Raw genomic sequence first — 23535 nt, 5'->3', positions numbered from 1 at the left:
GAATGTCCACCTAGGCTTTTTCAGAAGCCCGACCACTGAACTCAGTGAGACATAAACACACAGGACAGCCAACTAAATGACCTGCTGGAGTCTTTGCCTTGGACCTCCGGTCAAATGAACTTGAAAGGGGGTGTGTGTGTGTGTGTGTGTGTGTGTGTGTGTGTGTCCGGTCAAATGAACTTGAAAGGGTGTGTGTGTGTGTGTGTGTATCCGGTCAAATGAACTTGAAAGGGGGTGTGTGTGTGTGTGTGTGTGTGTGTGTGTGTGTGTGTGTGTGTGTGTGTGTGGGTGTGGGTGTGGGTGTGGGTGTGTATCCGGTCAAATGAACTTGAAAGGGCGGTGTGTGTGTGTGGGTGTGTGTGTGTGTATCTCCGGTCAAATGAACTTGAAAGGGTGTGTGTGTGTGTGTGTGTGTGTGTGTGTGTGTGTGTGTATCTCCGGTCAAATGAACTTGAAAGGGCGCGTGTGTGTTTGTGTGTGTATGTGTGTGCACGCACGCGCGTGTGTGTGTGTGTGTCCCAGCTAATCACAGGCACAGAACCCCTGCAGTGCCCACGGTACCTGGTAGTCAGGGCCTGACACCCAGCTGTGAAGCTTCCTAGAAGGCGGCTGAGGTTCTGGCACCTTCCGGACGACACGGGTTCTGCCTCCTGTTTCGCCCCAGTCCTTTCCTTCGTCTTGGGTGCGCTTGGCATCAGCACTGTCTGCAGAGCTCACTGACAACTGCCGCTGCCTCCTGGGGTCCCAACTGTTCCTGGGACAAACCACACAGAGCGTTAGTTCTCCCAGTCTGCCCAAGCATGGTCTGGCCTCACTGGTCAGGCCCTTAGGAATTCCAAAGTTGGCTGTCTACATGCCAATTTCCTTCATGAGAGCAGACCTACCCCGCACCCCCTCTATAGGTGAGAGGATATGCCCAGAGCACCAAAATCAGCACCAATGTTTACCAAGTCAGCCTTACACACACAGCTCCTGGCAGGATGCCTCACACCCATTACTTTATTTACTCCAAAAAAAAAAGTCTCTACTTCCCCCATGTTAAAGAGTTGGTAATTGAGTCTCCGACAGGTTGGGGAGCTGTTTTCACAAGGAAGAGCTAAGAGATTTGAGCCTAGGACTCCCACTGAAGGCCCTTCTCTTTACGCCACAGCTCCCGCCCTGTGCTCTGCATAAAGGAGTTGCTTAATAAATGCTCCTCGCAACAGCAAAAGGCGGCTCACTGGCTGGTTCATGATAAAGAGCAGGAGGAACAAAGGAAAGCACACACAGCGTGGAAAAGGAGGAGAGATGCCCAGCGGAGGCTACGGGAAGGCTCGAACCGAAGGGAGGCCTGTGCAGCGCTCACCTTCACATGCCCCAGTGTAAACAAAGGCCCTGGGGCAAAACACATGTGCATCTACTCAGCACCTCTTCTTCAGTGGTGCCCACTAAACCCAGCAGGAGCGCAGAGGAAGGCAGGGAGTCAGACCTGGCTAATGTACATGTCTGCGCAGGTGCGCACGCACGCACACACACACGCACACACAAGCACACATGCATGCGCACACACACACACACACACACACAAGCACACACGCACGCACGGGAGGTGGAAGGGAGGTGGGGCGGGTGAGGATCGGGACACCACAGACGGGGCAACAACTGCTAGCGGCTCCGGACTGCAGCCAGAGGCGGGCGCCCACACGAAGCCTCCTGACCCACCAGGAGAGATCGAGTCTGCAGAAGACAACTAAGGAACAGTGTGAGGGTGAGAGGGAAGGAAGGACATGAGCTGGCCAGCCTCTCGATGGTGCAGCAAAGGAAGGATGTGGGTCCCAGTGGCCCCGAGACAATGAACAGGAAGGGATGGAACAGGAAAGTTTCAGGAACCCATCGTGGATGGGAAATAAAATGTCAAAGAAGACTGGGGAGCTTGTAGTAGGAGTCTCAACCAGCTCAGGGAACACACTGAGGTCGTGGCTGGTGGACTCAATTTGATGTGTCCTTGGTCACAGCCAGTGGTGAACTGGGTCCAAAACCCAGGTCTAACTCTTTCAGATGAACATTCAATTCACATCAACTCAAAGAGACAAGAAGAGAGTGGCCTGCTGCTCCAATAAATCTGCAAAACTTTGCTTGCCATTGATTTAAATTCTTGATCACGTCTCCTTCTGAGCTTAGTGTTCCAAAAACTGACCCATAGATATTTATTTCCCAAGTGCATCCAAAGCTTCAGCTGAAATCAAGCAACATTAAAATAAATTACAGAAGCCTCAATTCTTTAATTGTTTGTGTATCATCTGAGAGAGTGGCAGAAGATCATTACCAGCTCCCTGCGCAAGAGGAGCTTTGAAGCGAAAGATGAAATAACAAAGACTTGCAGACCCAACTACATAAACATTCAATTACTGACAATAAAAGAGACAAAGGGAAAAATATTAAAGCACTAATATCTAAGCAATATAAAACAGTAATCACATTTTAACGGAAAGCAGAGTAAGTCTAACAGATAAATATACAAAGGAAACAGGCAATTTCACGCAAAAAGAAGCATTCTTGCCAGTACTGGGGCGGGGGGGAGCAAATTAAAGCAACCATAGGTGCTCTTTTAAAAGTACTAGCCAATACTACTGGTATCATGCTAAAAACTAGAGGGACTAGATTACAATGAAGCATTTTCCAAAAGGTGCTGTGAGTAAAAATCAGTCCAATGGAATGATCCAAAAACAAAAAAAAGATAGAAGAGATTAAAGTGGTCAAATAAGTTTAGGAAATGTGGCATACCCGCCTCCCCGCAGATTCCCAGCACATGGCAGTATGCACACTCTAGGCTCTGGACAACCTTGGAACTATTTATTAGTAAACAGTTAAGTGGAAAGCAAAGTTTCCCAAATCTGCTTGGCCAGAGAAGCCTCCTGGGGCACTACACCCAAAGCAATCTATGGAACAAGCAGTCTATAAGACACCCTTGGGAAAATACTGGCACAGTGGTTAAATCACTAGGACTCAGCCAGCCAGCCAGCCACGCCTGGGTGCAAATCCTGGCTCCATCCCTGAACAGCTGTCCTCAAAAGCTATGGCCCTCTCATCTGCAAATGGAAGGAGTATTTGCCCTTGTGAGGTTGCTGGGGTAACCAGGAAATGCACTTGGCATGGTGACAGGCACACGGCAGCACCACGAACACGGGTGCATTTACATCCCGCTAAGGTCACGCTCCTTGGGAGCGGAGCGATCAGCGGCACAGGGACACTTACCGCTTTGGCCTGCCGTCCTTCACAACTTCCTCCTCCTCATCATCATCGCTGAACTTCAACTTCTCTGAGTAGTCCACTTCTTCATGGAGGCCTGCAACAGGAGCACGGCCAGGGAAAGTGAGACAAAATGCGCGTCTCAGCAGTGCTAAGGTCGCCACTGGGGAGCTTCCTCCAGTCAGGAACTGCACCAACCCAGCTGGGTAAGGCACACCACCCAGCTGCCACCACCAGAACACACACTGTGGATAAAAATGAAAGACAGGGCTTCCCTGGTGGCGCAGTGGTCAGGAATCTGCCTGCCAAGGCAGGGGACACGGGTTCGAGCCCTGGTCCGGGAAGATCCCACAGGCCACGGAGCAACTAAGCCCGTGTGCCACAACTACTGAGCCTGTGCTCTAGAGCCCGCGAGCCACAACTACTGAAGCCTGCGCGCCCGGAGCCCGTGCTCCGCAACAAGAGAAGCCACTGCAGTGAGAAGCCCGCGCACCGCAGCAAAGAGCAGCCCCCGCTCAATGCAACTAGAGAAAGCCCGCGCAGCAACGAAGACCCGACGCAGCCAAAGATAAGTAAATAAATAATTTATTAAAAAAAAAAAAAAATGAAGGACAGTGCTGGCACAGCTAACAGCAAAGTAGCCTGGTTAGACTAACACCCCCCGGTTAGACTTAAGACAACAGCTCTTAAATCTAGACAAAATACTCTGCAAGTGTATTTGGAGGTGAGGAGAGTGGGCAAAAGCAGGCAGAAGCCAGCCAGGAGGCCACCCTAGCAATACAGACACCTGAACAGTGAGATTCGTGGGTGGCCGTTTTGCCCCAGGGCCCTCCCCTACCCAAGTGGCTCAGGTGGCAGAAAGTCACCATCAACTGATGAGTGGGTACACAAAATGCGGTAGAGCCATACAATGGAAGAGTATTTGGCCACTAAAAAAAGATTTTAAAAGAGTTCAGACACATGCTGCAACATGGTGATCCTTGAAAACATTATGCTAAGTGACAGAGCCAATGTGAAAAGCCAGGTATTCTACTGTGGGATTCCATGGATAGGAAACATCCAGAACAAGCAAATCCACAGAGACAGAAAGTAGATCCACAGAGACAGAAGGGAGATGAGCGTTTGCCGAAGGGCGTGCGTGGAGGGCAGGTGGTAACTGGGAGTGACTCTGCTGATGGGTATATGGGCGTCTTCCGTGGGAGACAGAAATGCTCTGGAATCAGACAGGGAGGATGACTGCACAAACCTGTTAATATATGAAAAATATCTGAATTTTAGACTTTATAAGGGTAAATTTTTTTTTTTTTTTTTTTTTTTTTTTGCGGTACGCGGGCCTCTCACTGCTGTGGCCTCTGCCTTTGTGGAGCACAGGCTCCGGACGCGCAGGCTCAGCGGCCATGGCTCACGGGCCCAGCCGCTCCGCGGCATGTGGGATCTTCCCGGACCGGGGCACGAACCCATGTCCCCTGCATTGGCAGGCGGACTCTCAACCACTGCGCCACCAGGGAAGCCCTATAAGGGTAAATTTTACGTAATATGAAAATCTGTCAAGTGAATTATATCGTTAAAAAAAGGAGACGACGACAAAAAGCCCAATCCAATTAAAAGGCAAGTTAGATTTGACGATAAAGCAAGTGCAATTACATGCTGTTTCCCAGAGCATCACTTTATATACAAACACAAGTGGGTTAAAGGGAATGGATGGAAAACATACACCATGACAACAATAAATAATTTAAGTCAGAGCAATGATACTAACATAGGACAAAACAGACTCCAAGACAAGAAGTGTTACGAGAGATAAAAAAGGATATTTGAAAACAATATAAAGGGACAATATGTCAGAATCATAAAAATGATAAATGTGCATAACAGCTTCAAAATAAATGAAGCAAAAACTGACAGAATTAAAGGGAGAAATAGATAAATCCACAATTATAGTAGAGAGTTTAACACCTCACTTTCAGTAGGCTGGTAGAACTAGACAAAAATGTAAGTATATAAGATCTGAACAACACTACCAACCACCTTGACTACACTGATATTTACAGAATGTGATATCCAACTTATAGAACACACATTCTTTTCAAATGCACTTGGAATATTCACCAAGATAGGCCATATATCTTGGTCATAAAACAAGTCTTAATAAGTTGGAAAGAACTGAAGTCATACAGAATATGGTCTCTTGACTACAATGGAATTAAATGAGAACTCTAGAAAGCTCCAATTAAAACGATTGGTGAACTAGAAAACAATCAAACAATGGAGAAAACTAAAGCCAAAAGCTGTCTCTTTGTAAAGATTAATTAAACTACTAAGCCTTTGGCAGAAGTGAACAAGAAAAAGAGAAAAAATACAAATTAGCTAATTATCAGGAATGAAAAAGGCTGATACCTGTATCACTACAGACCCTACAGACATCAGGGAAAAAAAAAAAAAAAGGAATATTATCAACAACTTTACACCACTAAGTTCAACTCAAAAGAAAGGAACAAATCCCTTGAAAATCACAACTTATGAAATACTGACACAGAAACATCGGAAATCTGAGCAGCCCTATAACTAATCAAAGAAGTTAAATTTATTATCACAAATGTCTTTAGAAAGAAAATTCCAGGGCCAATCGGTTTCACTGGCGAATTTTATCAAGCATTTATGAAAAAACTAATACCAATCTAACAGAAACTCTTTCAGAAAGTAGAGAAGGAACATTTTCCAACACATCTTATGAGCCCAGCAAAACCTGATATCAAAACCCAAGGGCGATATTAAAAGAAAATTACAGACCAATATCCGCCATGAACACAGGCACCAAGAATCTTAAGAAAATATCAGCAAATTGAATCTAGACGTAGGTGGAATTTATTCTAGGGATGCAAGGTTGGTTAGCATTAAAAAAATAAATCAGGGGGACTTCCCCGGTAGTCCGGTGGTTAAGAATCCACCTTCCAATACAGGGGACGCAGCTCTGATCCCTGGTTGGGGAACTGAGATCCCACATGCCACGGGGCAACTAAGCCCGTGCGCCACAACTACTGAGCCTGTGCTCTACAGCCCGTGAGCCACAACTACTGAGCCCGTGTGCCACAACTACTGAAGCCCACGAGCCTAGAGCCCATGCTCTGCAACAAGAGAAGCCACCACAATGAGAAGCCCGCCCACCACAATAAAGAGTAGCCCCCACTCGCCGCCACTAGAGAAAGCCTGCGCACAGCAATGAAGACCCAACGCAGCCATAAATAAATAAATGTATTAAAAAAAATCAGCAAACTAGAAATAGAAAGGAATCTCCACAATCTGATAAAGAACATCTCCAAGAACCTTACAACTATCATCATATTTAATGGTGAAACACTAAACACTTTCTCCCTAAGATCAGGAATACAGAACTTGAATACAACATTGTACTGGAAGTACTACACTGCAATAAGGCAAGAAAAAGAAAAGGCATTTAATCTGTCCCTATTTACAGGCAACATGATGGTTTATGCAGAAAATTCTAAGAAATCAACAAGAGCTAGTAAAACTAATGAATGCATTCAGCAAACTGTCTGGTACAAGGTCCACACACAAAAATCAGCTCTATGTATGTCTATATAATAGCATCAAACACTAAAAAACAAAACTTTTCTCTTTTTTTTTAAAACCAGTACCATTTACGATAGCGTCAAGAAACATAAAATACTCAGGAATAAACATAACAAAGATGTTCAAGACCTCTATACTGAAAACTATAAAACACTGCTGAGAGAAATGAAAGCCCTAATAGAGAAAGTTTCACCAAGTTACTGGACAAGAGATTCAAAATTAAGATTTCATTTATCCAGAAATAAATTCAACACAATCTTAACCACAATGCCTGCAGGCTTTTAAAATACTGACCGGTTGATTCTAAATTTACATGAGAATGAAAAGAACTTAGAATAGTCAAATAATCTTAAACATGAACAAAGCTGGAGAACTTACACCACTGAATTTAGAACTTACTATAAAGCTACAGCGTGCTATTGGCATAAGGATGAATAAACAGATCAAAGGAACAAACAGGGTCCAGAAATAGACCCACATTTATACAATCAACTGATTGTTGGCAAAGGTGTCAAAGCAACTCAATAGGGAAAGAAAAGTCTTATCACAAACAGTGCAGAACAATTAGACAACCCAATTTATTAAAATGAACTCCGACCCCTATCCTACACCATATACAAATTAATACAACACGGATCACAGATCCAAAAATAAGTGTTAAAACTATAAAACATAAGGGAGTATCTTTGCCACCAAGGAGAGACAAAGATTTTTTTATAAAGGACACAAAAGTAAAAAACATATAAAAAACAACAAATTTGTAAGTTAAACTTCATCAAAACTGAAAACTTCTGCTCATCAAAACGCAGTGCTAAAAAATGAACAGACAAGGCAGGCAGTTGGAAAAAATATCTGTGAAATGTTAAGTCTCCAAGGACTTGTATCCGAACACACACACACACAGACACACAAAGACACCAGTAGGCAAATCGACATGAAAACGTGTTTATCATCATTAGTCATCAGCAAGATGAAAGTTAAAAGCACAACGAGATACCACTACACACCCACTAGAATGGCTAAAAATAAAAAGACTCACATCAAAGTGTTGTGAGGATGCAGAGCAACTAAATTCTCAAAATCGAGGCTGGGAATGGCATCACGAACCACCATGGAAAAAGGCTTGGGTGCTTCTTATAAAACTAATCACACACCTACCCTTTAATTCAACAATTCCACTCCTAGATATTTACCCAAGAGAAATGAACATATCATTCATAATGGAACTTTTGAATGGGTAAACAAATTATAGTATTTGAACAAATGATAGTATTTGATACTATACTGAGGTATGCTGAAATATACCTCCGTAATTAAAAGCAACTATCGATATACATAACGTGGATGAATCTCACAAACGTCACAGGAGAAGGAAAGCTGTGGGACTCCATTCGTTTGCAGTCTGCAGTTAAGATTCATCGTAAGACAGGGAGGCCTTGGGCGAGTCTTGGACACAGTCCGGGAGGGAGACTGGCTAGGGAGGGGCTGGGTGGTGAGGAAAGTGCTCTGTATCGTGACTCGGCTGTGCTACTCAAGCGTATACATCTGTCAAAACTGTAAAATTAAATGTGTGCCTTTCAATGCCGTTAAAGTTTACTTGAAAACAAACAATCCAAAAGAATTTTAAAAGAAAATAATCAGGTTGGGGGGTGGGGTTGGGTGAAGATAAGAATGCAGAATGTCGGCATTTGCTGAAATGCTGAAACTCGGTGACAGGGAGCTACCTGGGGTTCATTACACTTGTTTGTTTTAACTTTTCCATTATACAAAGTCTCTTTTCCCCCTCTAAGGTCAAGACCAAAGACAAAAGAAGACATGGCTCTGTCAGGAAGCAACTGCTCGTCTGAGTGCCAACCAATAAGGATCTCTTCAGGGCACCGAGGCTGCTCCCCGCCCCTTGTTTTCATTCCACCTTGCCGAGGAAAACAGTGGGCTTGGTGTCAGAGGACTTCCAACCTTGGTAAGCAGAGACAGACCGCAGTCCTCCCCTCCTAAACCCTCAGCTGTGAGCCCACCAGCAAACACCCCCACCCACCTGCCCAGCCGTCGTCAGCATCGGTGTCCAGGTCGTCAAGGCCCCGCAGGTTCTCCGCATTGATGATGGTGGGCCTCGGCGTCCGTTCCACCAGCTGCCTCAGCGGACGGATCGGGCGAGTCATTCCCAGCCTGTTTTCTTTTCTGATGAGAGAGAGAAGGGTAAAGATGCTGGACTCGTGTCAAGTATACATACGGAAGCAAACCCAAGTACTTTTCCAAAACTAAATCCTACACTGCAAAGGTTCATGTGTGCCCCTAATATTAAAACCGTCTCCTTTTTAAAGAACACACAGTGAACAAATACATCCTCGAAGGAAGTTCTGCTTCATTCTGCAGTTTTATATGCTCAGGCTGATGTCTAGGGTAGCAGCAATAAACACATGCCAAATCTTCACCTGCCAGGAACCTGAAATCTCTTGTCCTGCCCCAGCCTTCTCACACTCCCTGGGTCTTGAGCTGGTTTCTCTGAGGTCTCCAGAAGACTAAGCACTTTCATATGTAAGCCCAGTATCTTGTCCAGTATCACCAACCAGGCTAATTTCTACATACGTGACTATAATGCAATAACCTTACCCGTCTTGGTCATTCATCTGGAACTGTCTAAAAGGAACACGGGGTTCAAGACGGAGCTGGGGAAGGGGAAAAGATCCTCGTTCCACTGTACCCTGGTTCTCTGATGACTGTGGCGAACACATCTGAAACATAACACCAATGAACAGGGTTTTCTGGTAATGACCCAGATTCTAAGTTCCACTTGCATTAAAATTTGTTTTGGAAAATGGAAAATGGGAAAAAGAAACAGGAAAGTCTTGGGGTTTTCCAATTAATCCTATCAATCACCATCTCCCCCATTTCTTTCCTGCTGTCAGTATGCAAATCTGGGGACCTGTGCCTTGGGGAATATACCTGCCTCTCCTTCTTCTAAAGAGCTAAGGCTAAGATAACATCCACATCACCAGGGAAAGAAGCCAGAGGCCCTTAAGATTTGAAAAGAAGGAGAGAAAATGCAAAAGTAATGGAAGCCTCCAAAGTAGGGTATCAGGGCAAAGAAACTGGGAGGGAGAACCCAAGGTGGACATTCAACCACGTGAAGTAGGTTCTGCTGGACATGAACAATCGGACCTCATGGGGAAAAAAATGCACACTCCGAAGACTTACAAAAGCAGGAAGCATGTCATGGTATGTAGGTGGGTGGTATACATTCCCCATGAACTGTGAAGCCCCTTTTCGGACAGGCTGAGCCGGGCGGAGAGAGGGGTCCTTAGAATCGCTGGTACATGACGAGGAGGGGGCTCCGTCTCCCGCACTCGAGTTCCTGCTGCCCAGCTCAGTTGGGGAGGCGCTCAGAGACGTGGCAGAAATTATGTTTCGCCCACCGCCCTCCCTCCAGCTTGTCACATCTGGAAATTGAAAGGGGGCAAAAGGGGAGAGGAAAGAGGAGGGGGAGGAGGGATTGCATGAGGTTCTGAAGGTCAAGGGACCCCCCTCACTCACCAAAAAATTTAAAAAAATAAAAAAACGGAAGTGAAGAATCGAGTCGACGGGTCAAGCCTGCCAGGGAAGGTGGGCAGGCGCCTGGCCAACGAGTACGAACGTGCTGAGGGGGTCTGGCTGTCAGAGAGACACAAAATAAGGCCCACTCAGAGAGAAGGCAAGTGTCAACGAGACGTGGTCTTCATCGACTCTCAGAAACTACACAACCTCAGACCTGACACTCCAAAGAAACCAAGACGGCCCCAGTGAAAGCAGCCTTGGGTCATTTCTTCCACAATCATGCTGACCCCAACAAGACCAGCACTGTGCTCAGCACTGGACTGGACTTTAGAACCAGAGAGAGTTCCGGACACGTGTTCTAGCTCCATTCAGCAGTGGCACCTCTAGTCAGAGACTCCCCAGCTGTGAAGTAAAGCAGAGCTGCTCTCCCCTCTCCGAGAGGGGGCTGGAAGGGTCTGGGGCCCTACCCACCGGGCCTCACCCCACCTGCTCTGGCAGCGGCCTGTGGGGCCCTCCCACAGGTCACAGATTGAAACCTGCCAACCCTCTGTGACCATCTTTTTAAGACGAGGCTTTCCACTGCAAATGTAGCAAAGCCTGGTGGAATTCAGAGGCCAACGAGGAATCAGATGAGCCAAAAAGACTCCTCTTTCCAGTCAACTTGTAGTTAGGAGTTGAAAGAGGTCCCTGAGTACCTGACCCCTAAGAAAATGGAACCCAGGACCGGAGCCACAAGGTCACAGACTGCTCCCAGCTCTTCAGGTGCCTTGTGCGTGATCTTGGCCAAGCCCTGGTCACCCCTCAGGCCATCTGCTTCTTCATCTTCTCAAACGAGGAGATGGGAGTGATCCCAGAAGCTGCTTCTACTTCTAAACGGTTATAATCCTATAGCAGCTCATCTTAATTAATCCCAGAAAGTTAGAGTTCCTGGCCTAAGGAATTTGATTATGTATTTGGAGCAGCCAAAATACCCCAGCATAGGCCGCTGAAAAGGCCGTATGTTTTATGAGAGCTGCACGGTGATTGTTTCATTTATAGGATATCTGTTCTCACTTTGGGATACCTTGGGGATTAATCAAAACAAGCAGATAAAAGTCTCTCGTATTTCAAAACCTGATCAGCTCCCCCCCCCAAGGGCTACTTCAGAATCCGTGATTAGAACAGATGGAAAATCCCATTCCTAAACAACACCTTGAATACTAACCACCCAAGACCACGAAGAAAAAAATAGTACCAGTGAGAATTGCTACACAATCCTGCTGACCCCTTGGCCAGACCCCAGATGAGGGGTCGTGGAGGCTAGTGCTGGGCCGGCTACTCAACCAGGGGAACGTGTTAAAAAAAAAAAACCAGATTCTAATTTGGCTGGGGATGGGCGAGGGTTGGAAATCAAGACTTTTTAACGAACGCCCCAAGTGATTCTGACAGGATTCAGCCAAGTTTGGGAGCCGCTGGTTAGAAAACAAGCTCCTGAGTCGGGAATCCAGTTAACTGACCCTTGGTCTGTCTGTCCTCGCCGTGACCACCCAGGCACAGCAGAACTAACATCTGATGCCTGCTGGGAAGGCGGACAGGCCTGGCCTGACCCAAAGGACAAGAAAGGAGGAGCGACCTCCAGCCCAGCCCAGGGAGTAAGTCCAGCAGACGCATGGATCAGGTGCAGGATCAACGGGCGTGCTTTCCAGGCAGGGAGCCTGGCTCCTCGAGAAACGGCATGCTTCTACGAGGGCAGAAAGACAAGGGGAAATTCTGCTGTTCCCGTGGGTGCCCAGACAGGGGCTGCAGTTCACTTACTCTGAGGGCGGAGGCTTGGTCCTGGCCCATACGACAGATCTAAGACGCCCTTTTCTTTGCCAGCCTTGTCCTGCCCTCCAGCTGCTTTCAGCGTCGGAAATTCCTCGGGAGAGAAGGATAATAGTCGGCTTGAGGCCCTTAAACCTGTCAAGAGAATTGGGAAGACGTGTGGAGCAAGTGAGATGGGCATCAACAGCTCTCTGCTTTAACAACGGCACACGCTGGCAGCCACGCTGCCCTGAAGGGAGCTCCTTCCTGGGGCGCTGTCTGCGCTGGCCTTCTGTGCCCGCAGAGTGGCACTAGGGTTCCCTGACAAAGGGAGGCTGCCCGCAGACCGCACCAGGTCCCTTGCCAGCCACCCTGCAGGAGCTGGTCACAAAGGGCAGGGGGTAAGGTATGGCAGCGGTTCCAGCCCAGATCCTTCCCTCCCACTCCTGGAAGAAGGCAGTAAGGTCCTTCCAGTGGCCCTGGGGGGCGGATAAGCACGGTCTTTGGTGAAATCAGCCCAGTGAAGCCAACTGCTTTTGGGTGGAGGTAATGCCCTGGCCCCCAACGCCTCCACCCTAGATTTACACCCTCACCCTAGATTTATGCCTCTTCGTCTGTCCACTCCAGTTGACTATTTTCTACAGAGATCCTCAAGCCCTACAAGACCAAACATTTCACTCTTGCGATCTGGGAACAACTTCTTTGTTCTTTCATTCGTTCCCCTACACTATGAACTCTGCAGAGAAGAAGCCTTTTCTTAACTTTGTTCCAATCATTCACAGCACTTAGCACCGGGAACCCGCAATCGTCTTTTCAATGAATAGATAATAATAAACGATGCATTTTAGGGTCTAGAGTGGGATTTGGTCCCTCTCCTGGAATACACAGCGCATGTCCAGCACCACACAAACTTAATAACAGCAACATCACACAGTAAAATGTCCAACTGTGACATGCTTTGATCCCTAGACAATACAGCCAAATCTGTCCCTAGGTATTACTGATCTGAGGACCTGCTAACTCAGGCAGACTTTGCCGGAAAGATGCAGCAGGGATTAGTGCAGATGCACAAGGCGGTGATTCATCCACCATCCCACTTAGTAAAAAGGTCCAGGGTCAAATGAACATGCCGGGGGGGATAACTGGACACATTATTAACCAATGATTAACCTGAGAGATAATCGCCAAGTGTCGCAAAGGAGCACTACTGCTCACATAGTTGCTTCATTATGTTAAAAGGTCATTGGCAAGAATGAAATACGAAAGTCTTGCTTTTAAAATATGGTAGAGGGACTTCCCTGGCGGTTCAGTGGTTAAGACCCCGCGCTTCCACTGTAGGGGGAGCGGGTTCCATCCCTGGTCGGGGAACTAAGATCCTGCATGCCGTGCAGCGCGGCCAAAAGAAAAGAAAAAAAGGAGATAATTTGAAGTTAAAAAACAACAGCAACAACAACAGCAAATGCCTAGTACTTTTTTTCTGCCTCAACAGTCATGAAGGTATTATTCTAATCATGAATTAAACTTACCCTCCACAGATAAAAAAGATAAAGTGAAGAACTCAAAATCTCAAACCAAAGTAGTAGTATTCCTAAGGTTTGAACACCCTGTAATGTTCACCCACCAATCCCTCCTACCATCTGTTCTCTGCCATGAGAAAGTGAGGCAGTGAAATCAGGGGCTTCTCTGAGGCCCCAGATGGAGCCGCCGGTGGTGCTCTGGCAGCAGAGCCCACGAGCCATGTGCCTCTGGCCTCTGCCTGAACCACACAAGCAGGCCTCCTGGGCCTGATCCAAGTGAAACAGACCAAACGACCACCTTCTACATGGAGAGAGTCTGTCAACTCAGGAAGAACCCTTCTGAGTTCCAAAGAGTCATGAAAATGTTTGTGGGCCACACCCCCAAATCCCACAGCCCTGGTGGCATCGCGGGCTTGTGACCCCGGCATAGGAGGGGAACCAGAAGCCGGGTTCCCGCCCCGGCCCCACCTGGTCGGCACGTGTCTGTTCTCTCCTCTTGGGCTACTGGGCTCTGCCGTCTCCCAGACGAGCTATCACATGTTTACGGAGTATTTTACTGTGTTTTAGGATTATTTTCTAAATCAAGTTTTCTTTTGATAGGTAATACAATCAAAAGGTTCAAAGGTAAAAAGCCTTAAAAGAGCATAAACAGAAGCCTACCTCCTACCCTCGTGCCCCATCTGCCTACTTCAAACACCCTCACAAAACAGGTAGTCTTCTGTTTCGTTCCTTCTCTCCCTTCCTCTTATGTTTCCTTCCAGAGATTTTTTTTTAATGCGCATACAACATTTTTAGAAGCGTACTTTCCCTCTCCCCAGTTGTTTGCACAAATGGTAATATACTCTGCGTACTATTCCACACTTTTTTTCACTTAAGAATATGTCCTGGAGATCTTGCCAGATCGGTAGAAAACTGCTTTTTTTCCTTACAGCCAAGTAGTATTTCATTAAAGTACCATCCTTTGACGCACATTTCAAGGGACTGTGTCCAATCTTTTGCTATTACAACGTTGCAATGAATAATCTCGTGCATGTCATTTCACACAGCTGTTAAGTATCATCTACAGGGTGATTTCCTCCAAGTGGAACCTCCAGGTCAAAGGGTATTCGTGCTGGTGTGTGACGGGCAGTGCCAATTTACACTAGTTTTTTTTAATCTCTGTAAGTTCTTGTTAGATTAAAATGAATATTCCATTTACTTAAGGAAATTGCAACCTTATGGAAATGAAGGCTATAGAAAGCAAAGAACCACTGTTAACAGTCCAGTGAATCATCTCCGTCATGCCTCTGTGAAGACCTTGCTTCCCGTCTGCAGTGCCTTGTTGCATCCCCGCCCCACCTGGCCCCGCTCACCCTCCAGGCTGGGGCAGCCAGCTGAGCTCCCCTTGCCCTTTCTCCTCTAGGCGAGCTGCGGCTCCAAAGCCCCCGGCACACCTTCGGGCTGAGGAAGGGGTGGGCCTTCAACCGCACAGCGACCGGAGGCTAGAGGGGCCCGTCCTTGGGGCATCGGAGTGGCAGGGGTGTGTGGGGAAGGTGGCACACGGAGCTGGTTTTCTACTCTAAGCCATAAAACGTAAAGTCTGGCCAGGCCTTGGCCAGCAGGGATACGCAGAAGACAGAGGGCAGTGCCGGGACAGGAGCCAAGGGTAAAAAAGGCAGCCCGTGTTGGTTTACAGAAAAAAAAGCAACTGCGGTGTAGCCACTCACACCACCGTCCCTCTCCATCCAGCTTGGGGCGCCGCCCAGCGTGCTCTGCACAGTGTGCTAGAAATACGCACGCCTACACTGGGAAACCAGGAGAGTTCATGTAGAAGAATCTGGGTTTTTGGCTCCTCTCAAGAACACCCGTGGACCCTGGGCCCACATTCTCAAAGGGCTCTAGATGCTGGAGGGGAGCCAGATTTCCCTCTGCCCCAGCGCCCCTCAGCCATGCCACTCGGGGGCCGCTCTGCTCTGGGCCTGCCTTGGAGCCATTTCAGTCTGTTGCTCGGCATTCACTTAAAACTCGGGATGCTTTCCCCTTCCACTCACCCCACATCGGCTGTGCAGAACCACTGCAGCTGTCTGAGTCCCTCTGTCAGGCGGGACACCAATGGTAACAAACACCACGCAACCTCCGCATGCTCTGGTGTCACTGCCCAAAAGCAAGCAGTTCCCGAGGCTGCTGATGTGCAAACCCAGGTACAAAACCAGTGCCCCGCAGGCAACACCTCCTCCCTGGGGGCTGGGGACTCGCTCCAATGGCGGCTCAGCCGACGAGGGAGCCCAGGGCCAGCGCCCGGTCTCTCCGCACACCTTGGGAGGGCTGTCCTTAGCAATAATGTTCAGTGAAACCAAAGAGCTGACGTGCTCTGCAGCATCAGCACTTCCACCGCCGGGGCAAAGGCAGTAACTCGCTCTGGGAGGAGAGTCCACAAAGCTGCAAGCCGAAGACTGCCTGGACAGAACTGGAGCAGCCCAGAAAAGGCACACCTCCCTCCCACCCGCCCACCGCCACGCCACGCCACACACACACTTACCACCTTCGTGTCCTGCTGGCTTTCCATTCAGCTGTGCCCATGACTTTGGTCCACCTGGCGCTGAATTTGTATTCTGAAAGAAGGAAGACAATGAGAACAGGGTCTGCGGTCCACTCCCTGAGCGAGTCAGAACAAGGTGCCCTCGGATCCTCACCTGAGGTCCAGACCCTACACTGATGTACCCACCACCACCAGCGGGGTAAGGTCCAACCACGCGGGCTTTCCACGCAGCCTCCCACTCGGGCAACAGTCCAGGGTCAGGACCCACGGCCACATGACAGACGAGGGGCAGGCCGGAGGGCAAGCGGCCAGCTCAGGGTCCCACGGCAGAGCCAGCGGTGCGCTCGGAACATGCTGCCAGGCTGCCCCTCATGCCCACACAGAGCTACTCTGTCTTGCTCCAGGGACAAGACCAAACCCCAATTCTAGTGTGTCTGAAAAACTGGGTGGCGCCGCTAACAGAACACGCGCGCGAGAAGGCTCACGTGCGTGACGAGTCGCTGGCCAGGCGGCAGCACCACTTTCCACAATTACTGCCGTGCCACAAGGCACCACTCCCCAGGTGCGCGGCCTTCCGCCTCCACTCATCTGGGCTTGCCCGGCTCGGCTCACCTCTGCTGAAAGCTCACCGCACGCCAGGCATGGTGCTAGGCACACCTGGGTCACTTGGGTTAGACACTCAGCTAGTGAGGCGGGACCAGGACTTGTCCCCACCCTGCCCGCGCCCAAAGCCCCTTCAGGTCCCCAACCACTGAACTCAGCTGTCTTCCCAACAACATGCTACTTAACAACCGAAGGTAAAGATACACAAATCCAAGCTGATGCAGCATGACGTTCCATCACTTACTGGACTAGATCCTGGATAAACAGTTACCCCTTCCCATCCTCCCCCTGCCTCTGCCGCCACACACACTCAAGGCAGACAGCTGTCTCTCTTGCCTTCGATGCAGAGCTGAGTAGGTGCAATAACGCACGTATTTATCACAGACTTGCCCTGAGTGCTTGACCTGAGAGGCCTGGAACGCCCAGGGTCCCCCGTGCAGACCACACAAGGGAAACGCCAGCACCGTGACAGGGGCAGGGCAGCCCCTGCTGGGAAGGGCGAGGCTCCAGACCAGCGGGAAGCAGGGGGCCCCAGGGCACTGCCATCCCACAGCCTCCGGCTCGGGGTCTGCAGCCAAGCCTGAAGCCACAGGGATGGCCCCCACCCTCACCCCCGGAAGAGAAGGCCTAGGGGCCACGAAGGCGTTAACAACACTGTGGCAAATCTCACCCCAAAGCTGGGAACCACCGGGGGTCTCCTCCCAACACCGTCCCCGCACGAGAGGAGAGCTGGTAAGCGCCAGGCGGAGGGCCCGCGTGCCAGCTGCAGGACAGGGCCCGACCCGACCGCAGTCCCCGCGGCACCCGTGCTCCACAGGTGCCCAAGCCGCACGCAGGCCCGGCCCAGGCCTGTTTGTCTCTAACAAGCTTGGAAGGTGAGTCTGACGTAGAGCCAGGGCTGTAGAAACAACCAGGGCTCCAGAAACAACCAGGGCTCCTTAATCGCACTCAGCTTCAAATTCTGGGAAACAGATACGAACTCCACACTACATGCTCTGACTGATCAGCAGGTCCCAGTGGATTTAGGCCAATGAACATGCAGTCTCGCATGAATGTGGATTTCTTCTTGCTTCTCCTTTAATTTCAAAGCACAGTTCAGTGTTGGGCAGGGAGGGTGTTCCTCTGGTAAAGCCATAAGCTTTCCCCGCAGATGGGGACGGCACCTCGGTCCTTCTACTGCCCAGGCAGCAATGCAAACTGAGTCATTCTTTCAAGGGAGCCAGTGAACGCCAGGTATCTGTCTAGATTTTTTCTGGTCTTCTAAAAGATTCAGACACCTTGCCTAGATTTCTAGCTACCAGATACCGGCCTCTGTACCCACAGACAGACACCAGTGGGCCAAGTAGGATATGAGCTCTTGATTAAATCATGACTCTGTTTAGAGGCGTATGAAGTGCAGCAACAAATAAAGGATCACAGCTTGGTATTTCCCACAGCATGCTCTGAGAGACACTAGTCTCTAGAGACGTTCGACGAAAAGAGGTTTCCAAGGATAAATACATTTCGGGACCGCTGTCCATGATGTCCTTTTCTCGGAGACTCACAGGACACATTAGCATACTGAAGACACCGAGAGAAAGTATGACATTAAGAAAACCAAGCAAAGGAGCTGGCTTCATTTTGTTTTCCAAACTCACCAGACCACTGAACCTTCTGTAGCCTAACACCTGCTGTCTCCTTTTGACACCTGCTTCCGGGGAGACACTGCGGGGGGCCCGATCTAGCCTGTAGCTGCCAGAGTGACTCACCTCAAGCTAAGGCAACTGGAATCAAATTAGGCGTCTATATTCTATTCTGCATCTGGGGTCTTTCTCAAGAGTCACTCATCAGGTTTGCCTCTGGAATGAGCACGTCACGCAGAGCCACGCTTCTCAGCGACAGCTCCCATCGGTCCCCAGCGCCAGGGAGCTCAGAGGCGCCGACGCCTAGGCAAGCATCGGGACCGGGTCCCCAGCACCTACCTCCTGACTGATCGACTGTGTCGGTTTCTGCAAATTGGAGACAGATTTCTGCAAACCCGGCTGCGGCAGCAACTCCGGCGGCTGAGAGGCCGTCGCACTGGAACTAGACAAAGGCAGGACACACACAGGAATTAGACAGGCACCGGCCAAGCCCACAAGGTCCCTCCACATTCCCGAGAGACACGGCTGCTCGCTGGCTGGGAGCAAGACCTCCTCTGGCCAATAAAGATACCTTCCCCGGCGGACTCCTAGGCTGGCCAAGGCAACGAGAAACTGGACCACCTGTGAGGTCTGCTCACCGACGCCTGATAGGACAGGCCAGCCCTCTGCCTTTCCACAGAGCCTTCTGTCTGCGAAGACTGAAAGCTCACGGCCAACAACGAAGTGATGGAGGACATGTCACGAGGGAGACTGCGTCGGGGCAGGGAATGGGCTCGGAGCTCCCGCCCCTCGCTCCTGACCAAGAGCTCACAGCTCCTCAGGGGCTGATCTCTTTGAAGCATGAGCAGATTTTTTTTTTTAAACCTTCTCTTGGCTTATAAAAGAAATATATGCTCATGATAAAAATAAATAAATACATGTAACACAGAATTTGTCACGATCTCATCCTCCGGAGAGAAACTCAAGCAGATTTTTCTACGTATATTAGCATAGCATTTTGTAACACAAGTAGGGTAACACCATACACACAGTCCAGCAACTCGTGTTTTACTCAATGCCCTTGACATCTTTTCGTGACAACACACATGGATCTACTGCTTTCTTTTAATGACACAGTACAGGTGGATGGGCCACAAAGTGCCAACCTCCAATTTTTCTTCTATTACAGATAAAACTGCAATGAGCATTTTTGTGTACACATCTTGGCAAACTTGTGTGTACGCAATTCAGTAGTCTAAGTTCTTAGAAGTGGGACAGCTGGATCAAAAGACGTTTTAAAGTTTAAAAGATACCGTGGAGCTACCCTCCAGCAAAGGTGCGTCTGTCGATCTATACCCCACAAGTCATATTCTGAGAGCAATAAGAAAGGGTTCTGAAGGAAGATTTCTGCCAACTTGCAGCCTTCCAGTCACTCGTTCTGTTCAACCTTCCATGCGACGAGCTTCAAGGAGGACAGCAATCCCCTGGCCAGAATCCACCCAATGCCGGTGGCTCAGCTGAAGGCAAATTCTACACACATCCAAGGCTTACTCAACCGAGTAACTCACCACCTGTGATTATTACACAATGAAGGCCACTGACCCTCCTCTCTCACATCACCTTCTACCTGAAATAGATGCTTCCAGGTGGTGTCACTTCTGTGGTCTCCAAACACTGAGTCCCAGCAGGTGTGGCCCCCCTACTCGGCCACCTCCCTGACAGCCTCGTGAGGATGTGGCCCAGGGGAGGCAGAGAAGCAGCGCCGGGGTCTGCTGCCCCCGCCAACACTCACTCTTCACCTCTGGCTGGCAAACATGCTTCAGCACACTGGCCTCGTTGAAGATGCCTGACGCTTTCGATGCTACTGGTACATAAGACTGGATAAAAGGAGGGAGCAAGGCTTTGTCCTCTCTCTCTAGAACTTTCAGTAGCAGAGGCATTTCAACGCTTACACTGAGCTGTTTGCAGCGTCTACACTTGAACAGAATGAGGACATCCGCCACGTATCACCTCTGTGCCAGGCCCTGTGCTAAACCCGTGACTTGGGCAAATCTCATCCATTTCCTGTAGCCACCCCCGGAACCAGGTGTTATTTGTACTTCACAGGAGGACAATGATGCTCAGAAGTCAAATAAACCAGGTCCCACAAATGGCCTGGCTGGAAATCACACACATCTGTCCAGTTCTAAAAGTCACACTATACCGTCAATCAGGATGATGATCCCTAAGCCAACGGTTAGGAACTGTCTTAAAATTTCAGTTATTACTGATCATCTGAGCGAATTATTGGCTCACTCTCTACATATTGTCTGAAGTAACTACAGAAGTTTTACAGAAGCTATTGGCCACTTCCAATTAGAGAAAAGGACCCTGGCTGGCAGGCTGTGCTCTGGGCCACTTTTACTTTCTGGGTCCTGAGTATCAATCAGCAGCCAGACCACAGGGGAAACACAGGGCAGGAGAGGGTATGAGGCTGGACTGCTCTGTTTTCACGGCCAAGCCCAGCAGCAGGGCTCTGCCTGCCAGCCTCAGAGAGGCCCCGTCCTTCCCCAAACCCCTCCCAGCGCAAACCCCAATCCTCTTTCCTGGACACCCTACCGCTGGCTGGAACGCAGCCGGGCCACGGGCCACGGAAGGAGGAACGAAGGCTCAGGCGGCACACTCGTGCTTTCAGCGCCACCACACAACCTCCCTCTAATGATGATCTCTGTGCCAGATCCCGGGCCTCCTAAGGCTCCCGTAAGTGCTGTGCCGGCAGAGGGTGGCCCTGCAGGGAGGCTGCGCGCTGACCCCGAGTGCCTGGACTGGGGCGGCTGTCCTCGTAACTGAGTCCTACAGAGCATGTGCAGACACCTGTGTGGGGCGCTGCTGCCCCAACAGCTGGGACGGCTCCACCTTCTCTACCTGGGGCCCAGCACCCAGGGACCCCAACCAGGTGAAGCACTCAGCTCTCCCCACAGTGGCTCCTCTGGGAGAGGTGAGCCCTTCTTAACAAGGCACAGGGGACACTGGTCACCAGGGAAAGGCAGCTCACAGAAACACTGTTGCATCGGCTCCCAGAGCCAGGAAAAATGAAGGCAGGGAGCAAGAAACTGCTAAGTAGCAGGAGTCGGGGTGAAAGAAGCTTCCTTTGGAACCTGCCCAGTTCTCCAGAGCTGCCCCTGCAGGAGGAGAGGGGGCCGGCCACGGACGCAGCTCCAGCTCCCGGCCCTCCGCCCGCCCCTCTGCTCTCACCTCTTTGGGTCTTGCTGATCCTGCTTGTTTGCCCATCCCGTCCCGTCCTTGGGTACTATAACGATGTTGGGGTCGTTTCCTTTGTTTTCAGACTTCAAGCTTGGCAGGTTTGCAGGCGGTGGCATACGCCGGGCTGTGGCAACTTTCCCGAGACTCTGTAAGCCATGTCTAGGAATAACTGTGTGGAGGGAGAGGTGGAAAGAGATGTTGCACAGAAAGTCATGGAAGGAAAGATGCCGGGTTCATTCAGCTGCTCTTCCAAACTCTAGAGGATAATGACAGAGGCAACCAAACAACAAACAAGGGACAGACCCGCCACGCAAACACACAAAAAGTGCTTGGTGGTCACTTGTAGTCAGTCCTTTTACAAGCCCTTCACCGAGGACTTCAGAGACACAGGAGCTGCTGAAGTCTGTGCGGAGGCTTCCAGTTTGCTCGTGGGCAGAAGGCTCAGGGCGTTTAGGACATGGGGGAGGGGCCAGGCCTAGAAACCTCCATCCCACAGAATGACTAGCCCTGTGCAGAGGGGAGACTGCTCTGGCCTCGTTACAGCAGGACTGAAGGGACAGCCTCGCCTAGACCCAAGCCAAGCCTGAGCAGGGCCCCCGGCATTCATAAAATTCTCAAGGGGTGTGGACAGAATCAACAGGAACTTTCCCCGCCAAGCTCCGGAATATTAGAACCATGAAACCTAAAGGGGTAACTCTAATGCAAATTAAATTCCATTCTGCCCATCGGGCTCAAAATATCCATGGCTTCAATAAGATAAGACAGAGGAGGAAATAATCCTAGTACAGCAGAGTCAGGATATTCCAGGCTCTGAAATCATACATCAATTAGGAGCAGAGGGTGACGTGTTTCCCCTGAACTACAGGATGACCTCCACGTGCCCAGCAGACTGGTCTGCATGGACCATTCCTGTCTGACCAGACAGGGGACTCTAGGTTTTCCTGATCCTTGACCTGGAGCTTCTCGCTTAAGGGAAAGCATAAGGAACTGGCCTCCAACCCCCTCTTACCTGAGGATCTGATCGAGTCTACTGATTTTCCTTTATACTTATCAAACAGGCTGAGAGTCGAATACTTGCTTTTCCCATCCTTGCCCTTGGTTATTTGCCCCAAACGATCGGACATTGCGATGAAATGTCATCTAGTAAGGAAATTTTTCTCGGCACCGCTCCTGATCTGCCTTTGAAGTGGGGGGAAAAAAAAACAAAAAGAGTGTTAATCCACCAGAACCTCTGATCCAGTGGACGGAATCGTTCAGGGCTCACGGATCTCCTTAAAGATCTGAAGAACGCTTTGGACGGACTCTGTCCCTAGAAAGTTGCCCTTAGCGCGCACGGGCAGCCTTGCTCACATTTAAAGAGCAACGCTAAGAACCCTCCCTGCCTGAAAAGCAGCTGACTCTTATCACTCACCAGCCACACTGAGATGTAAACTTCTGCACACCGAGTCCGCTCCCTGAGTCAAGGACAGCTCCGCAAGGTGGAAAAACAAATGCTCGCCCCTTGTAGCACATCCGCGTCACATCGAAAATAAGGTCGTCCTTATGGAAGGCTACTGTCCATTTCAAGGATGAGCAAACCCAAAGCAAAGGGAAGCACACAGTCAGGAAATCACCCAGGAACAGCCGGGTGCAGGTACCTTTCACACTAAAGGACCAGCACTCCGAGATGCAGACGGGGCAAACAGAGAGCAGGCCTCCCGGTGCAGAGCCCCCGCGGCTTCACCATCCACTCCTGCCTTCCACTCAGAGAACGTCTTGAAAAACCGACCAAGGAAGAAGCTTTTCCCCTCTGCCACCTTCTAACTTTCTACAGGCTCCTCTAGGAGCACTTTCCTCATTCACTTCCTCGCTCATCCATTTCAATACTCAGTAAGGCCACGTGCCAGCTCCAGTGCCTTTTATTCCACCCTCACCCTTGGCC

General features: G+C 49.6%; 1 protein-coding gene across 26 annotated transcripts in view; it reads right to left on the bottom strand.

Moving 5' to 3' along the window:
* Window positions 1-23535, bottom strand: part of PRRC2B (proline rich coiled-coil 2B) — an 87276-nt gene that overhangs the window by 36393 nt on the left and 27348 nt on the right. For 20 of the 26 annotated variants that reach the window (XR_007478071.1, XM_049711380.1, XM_049711379.1 and 17 more), the window contains 10 exons: window positions 22624-22793; window positions 21606-21783; window positions 18732-18834; window positions 16168-16240; window positions 12145-12288; window positions 10015-10256; window positions 9430-9551; window positions 8855-8997; window positions 3235-3325; window positions 562-754 (listed from right to left, as the gene is read on the bottom strand). Coding sequence is in view for 25 of the 26 variants with exons in the window: in XM_049711380.1 (XP_049567337.1) it covers window positions 562-754; window positions 3235-3325; window positions 8855-8997; window positions 9430-9551; window positions 10015-10256; window positions 12145-12288; window positions 16168-16240; window positions 18732-18834; window positions 21606-21783; window positions 22624-22738 (1404 nt within the window). In the remaining variant the exon portion in view is untranslated. Of the gene's footprint in view, window positions 1-561; window positions 755-3234; window positions 3326-8854; window positions 8998-9429; window positions 9552-10014; window positions 10257-12144; window positions 12289-16167; window positions 16241-18731; window positions 18835-21605; window positions 21784-22623; window positions 22794-23025; window positions 23168-23535 lie in introns of those variants that run through there. The other 6 variants (XM_033426918.2, XM_049711382.1, XM_049711393.1 and 3 more) reach the window with 6 other exon arrangements.

Source organism: Orcinus orca, chromosome 6 (assembly GCF_937001465.1).
Source record: "Orcinus orca chromosome 6, mOrcOrc1.1, whole genome shotgun sequence".
In the NCBI taxonomy this organism is placed as follows: Eukaryota; Metazoa; Chordata; class Mammalia; order Artiodactyla; family Delphinidae; genus Orcinus; species Orcinus orca.
Note: the sequence above shows the minus strand (reverse complement) of the source record. Positions and strands in the feature narration are given on the sequence as shown.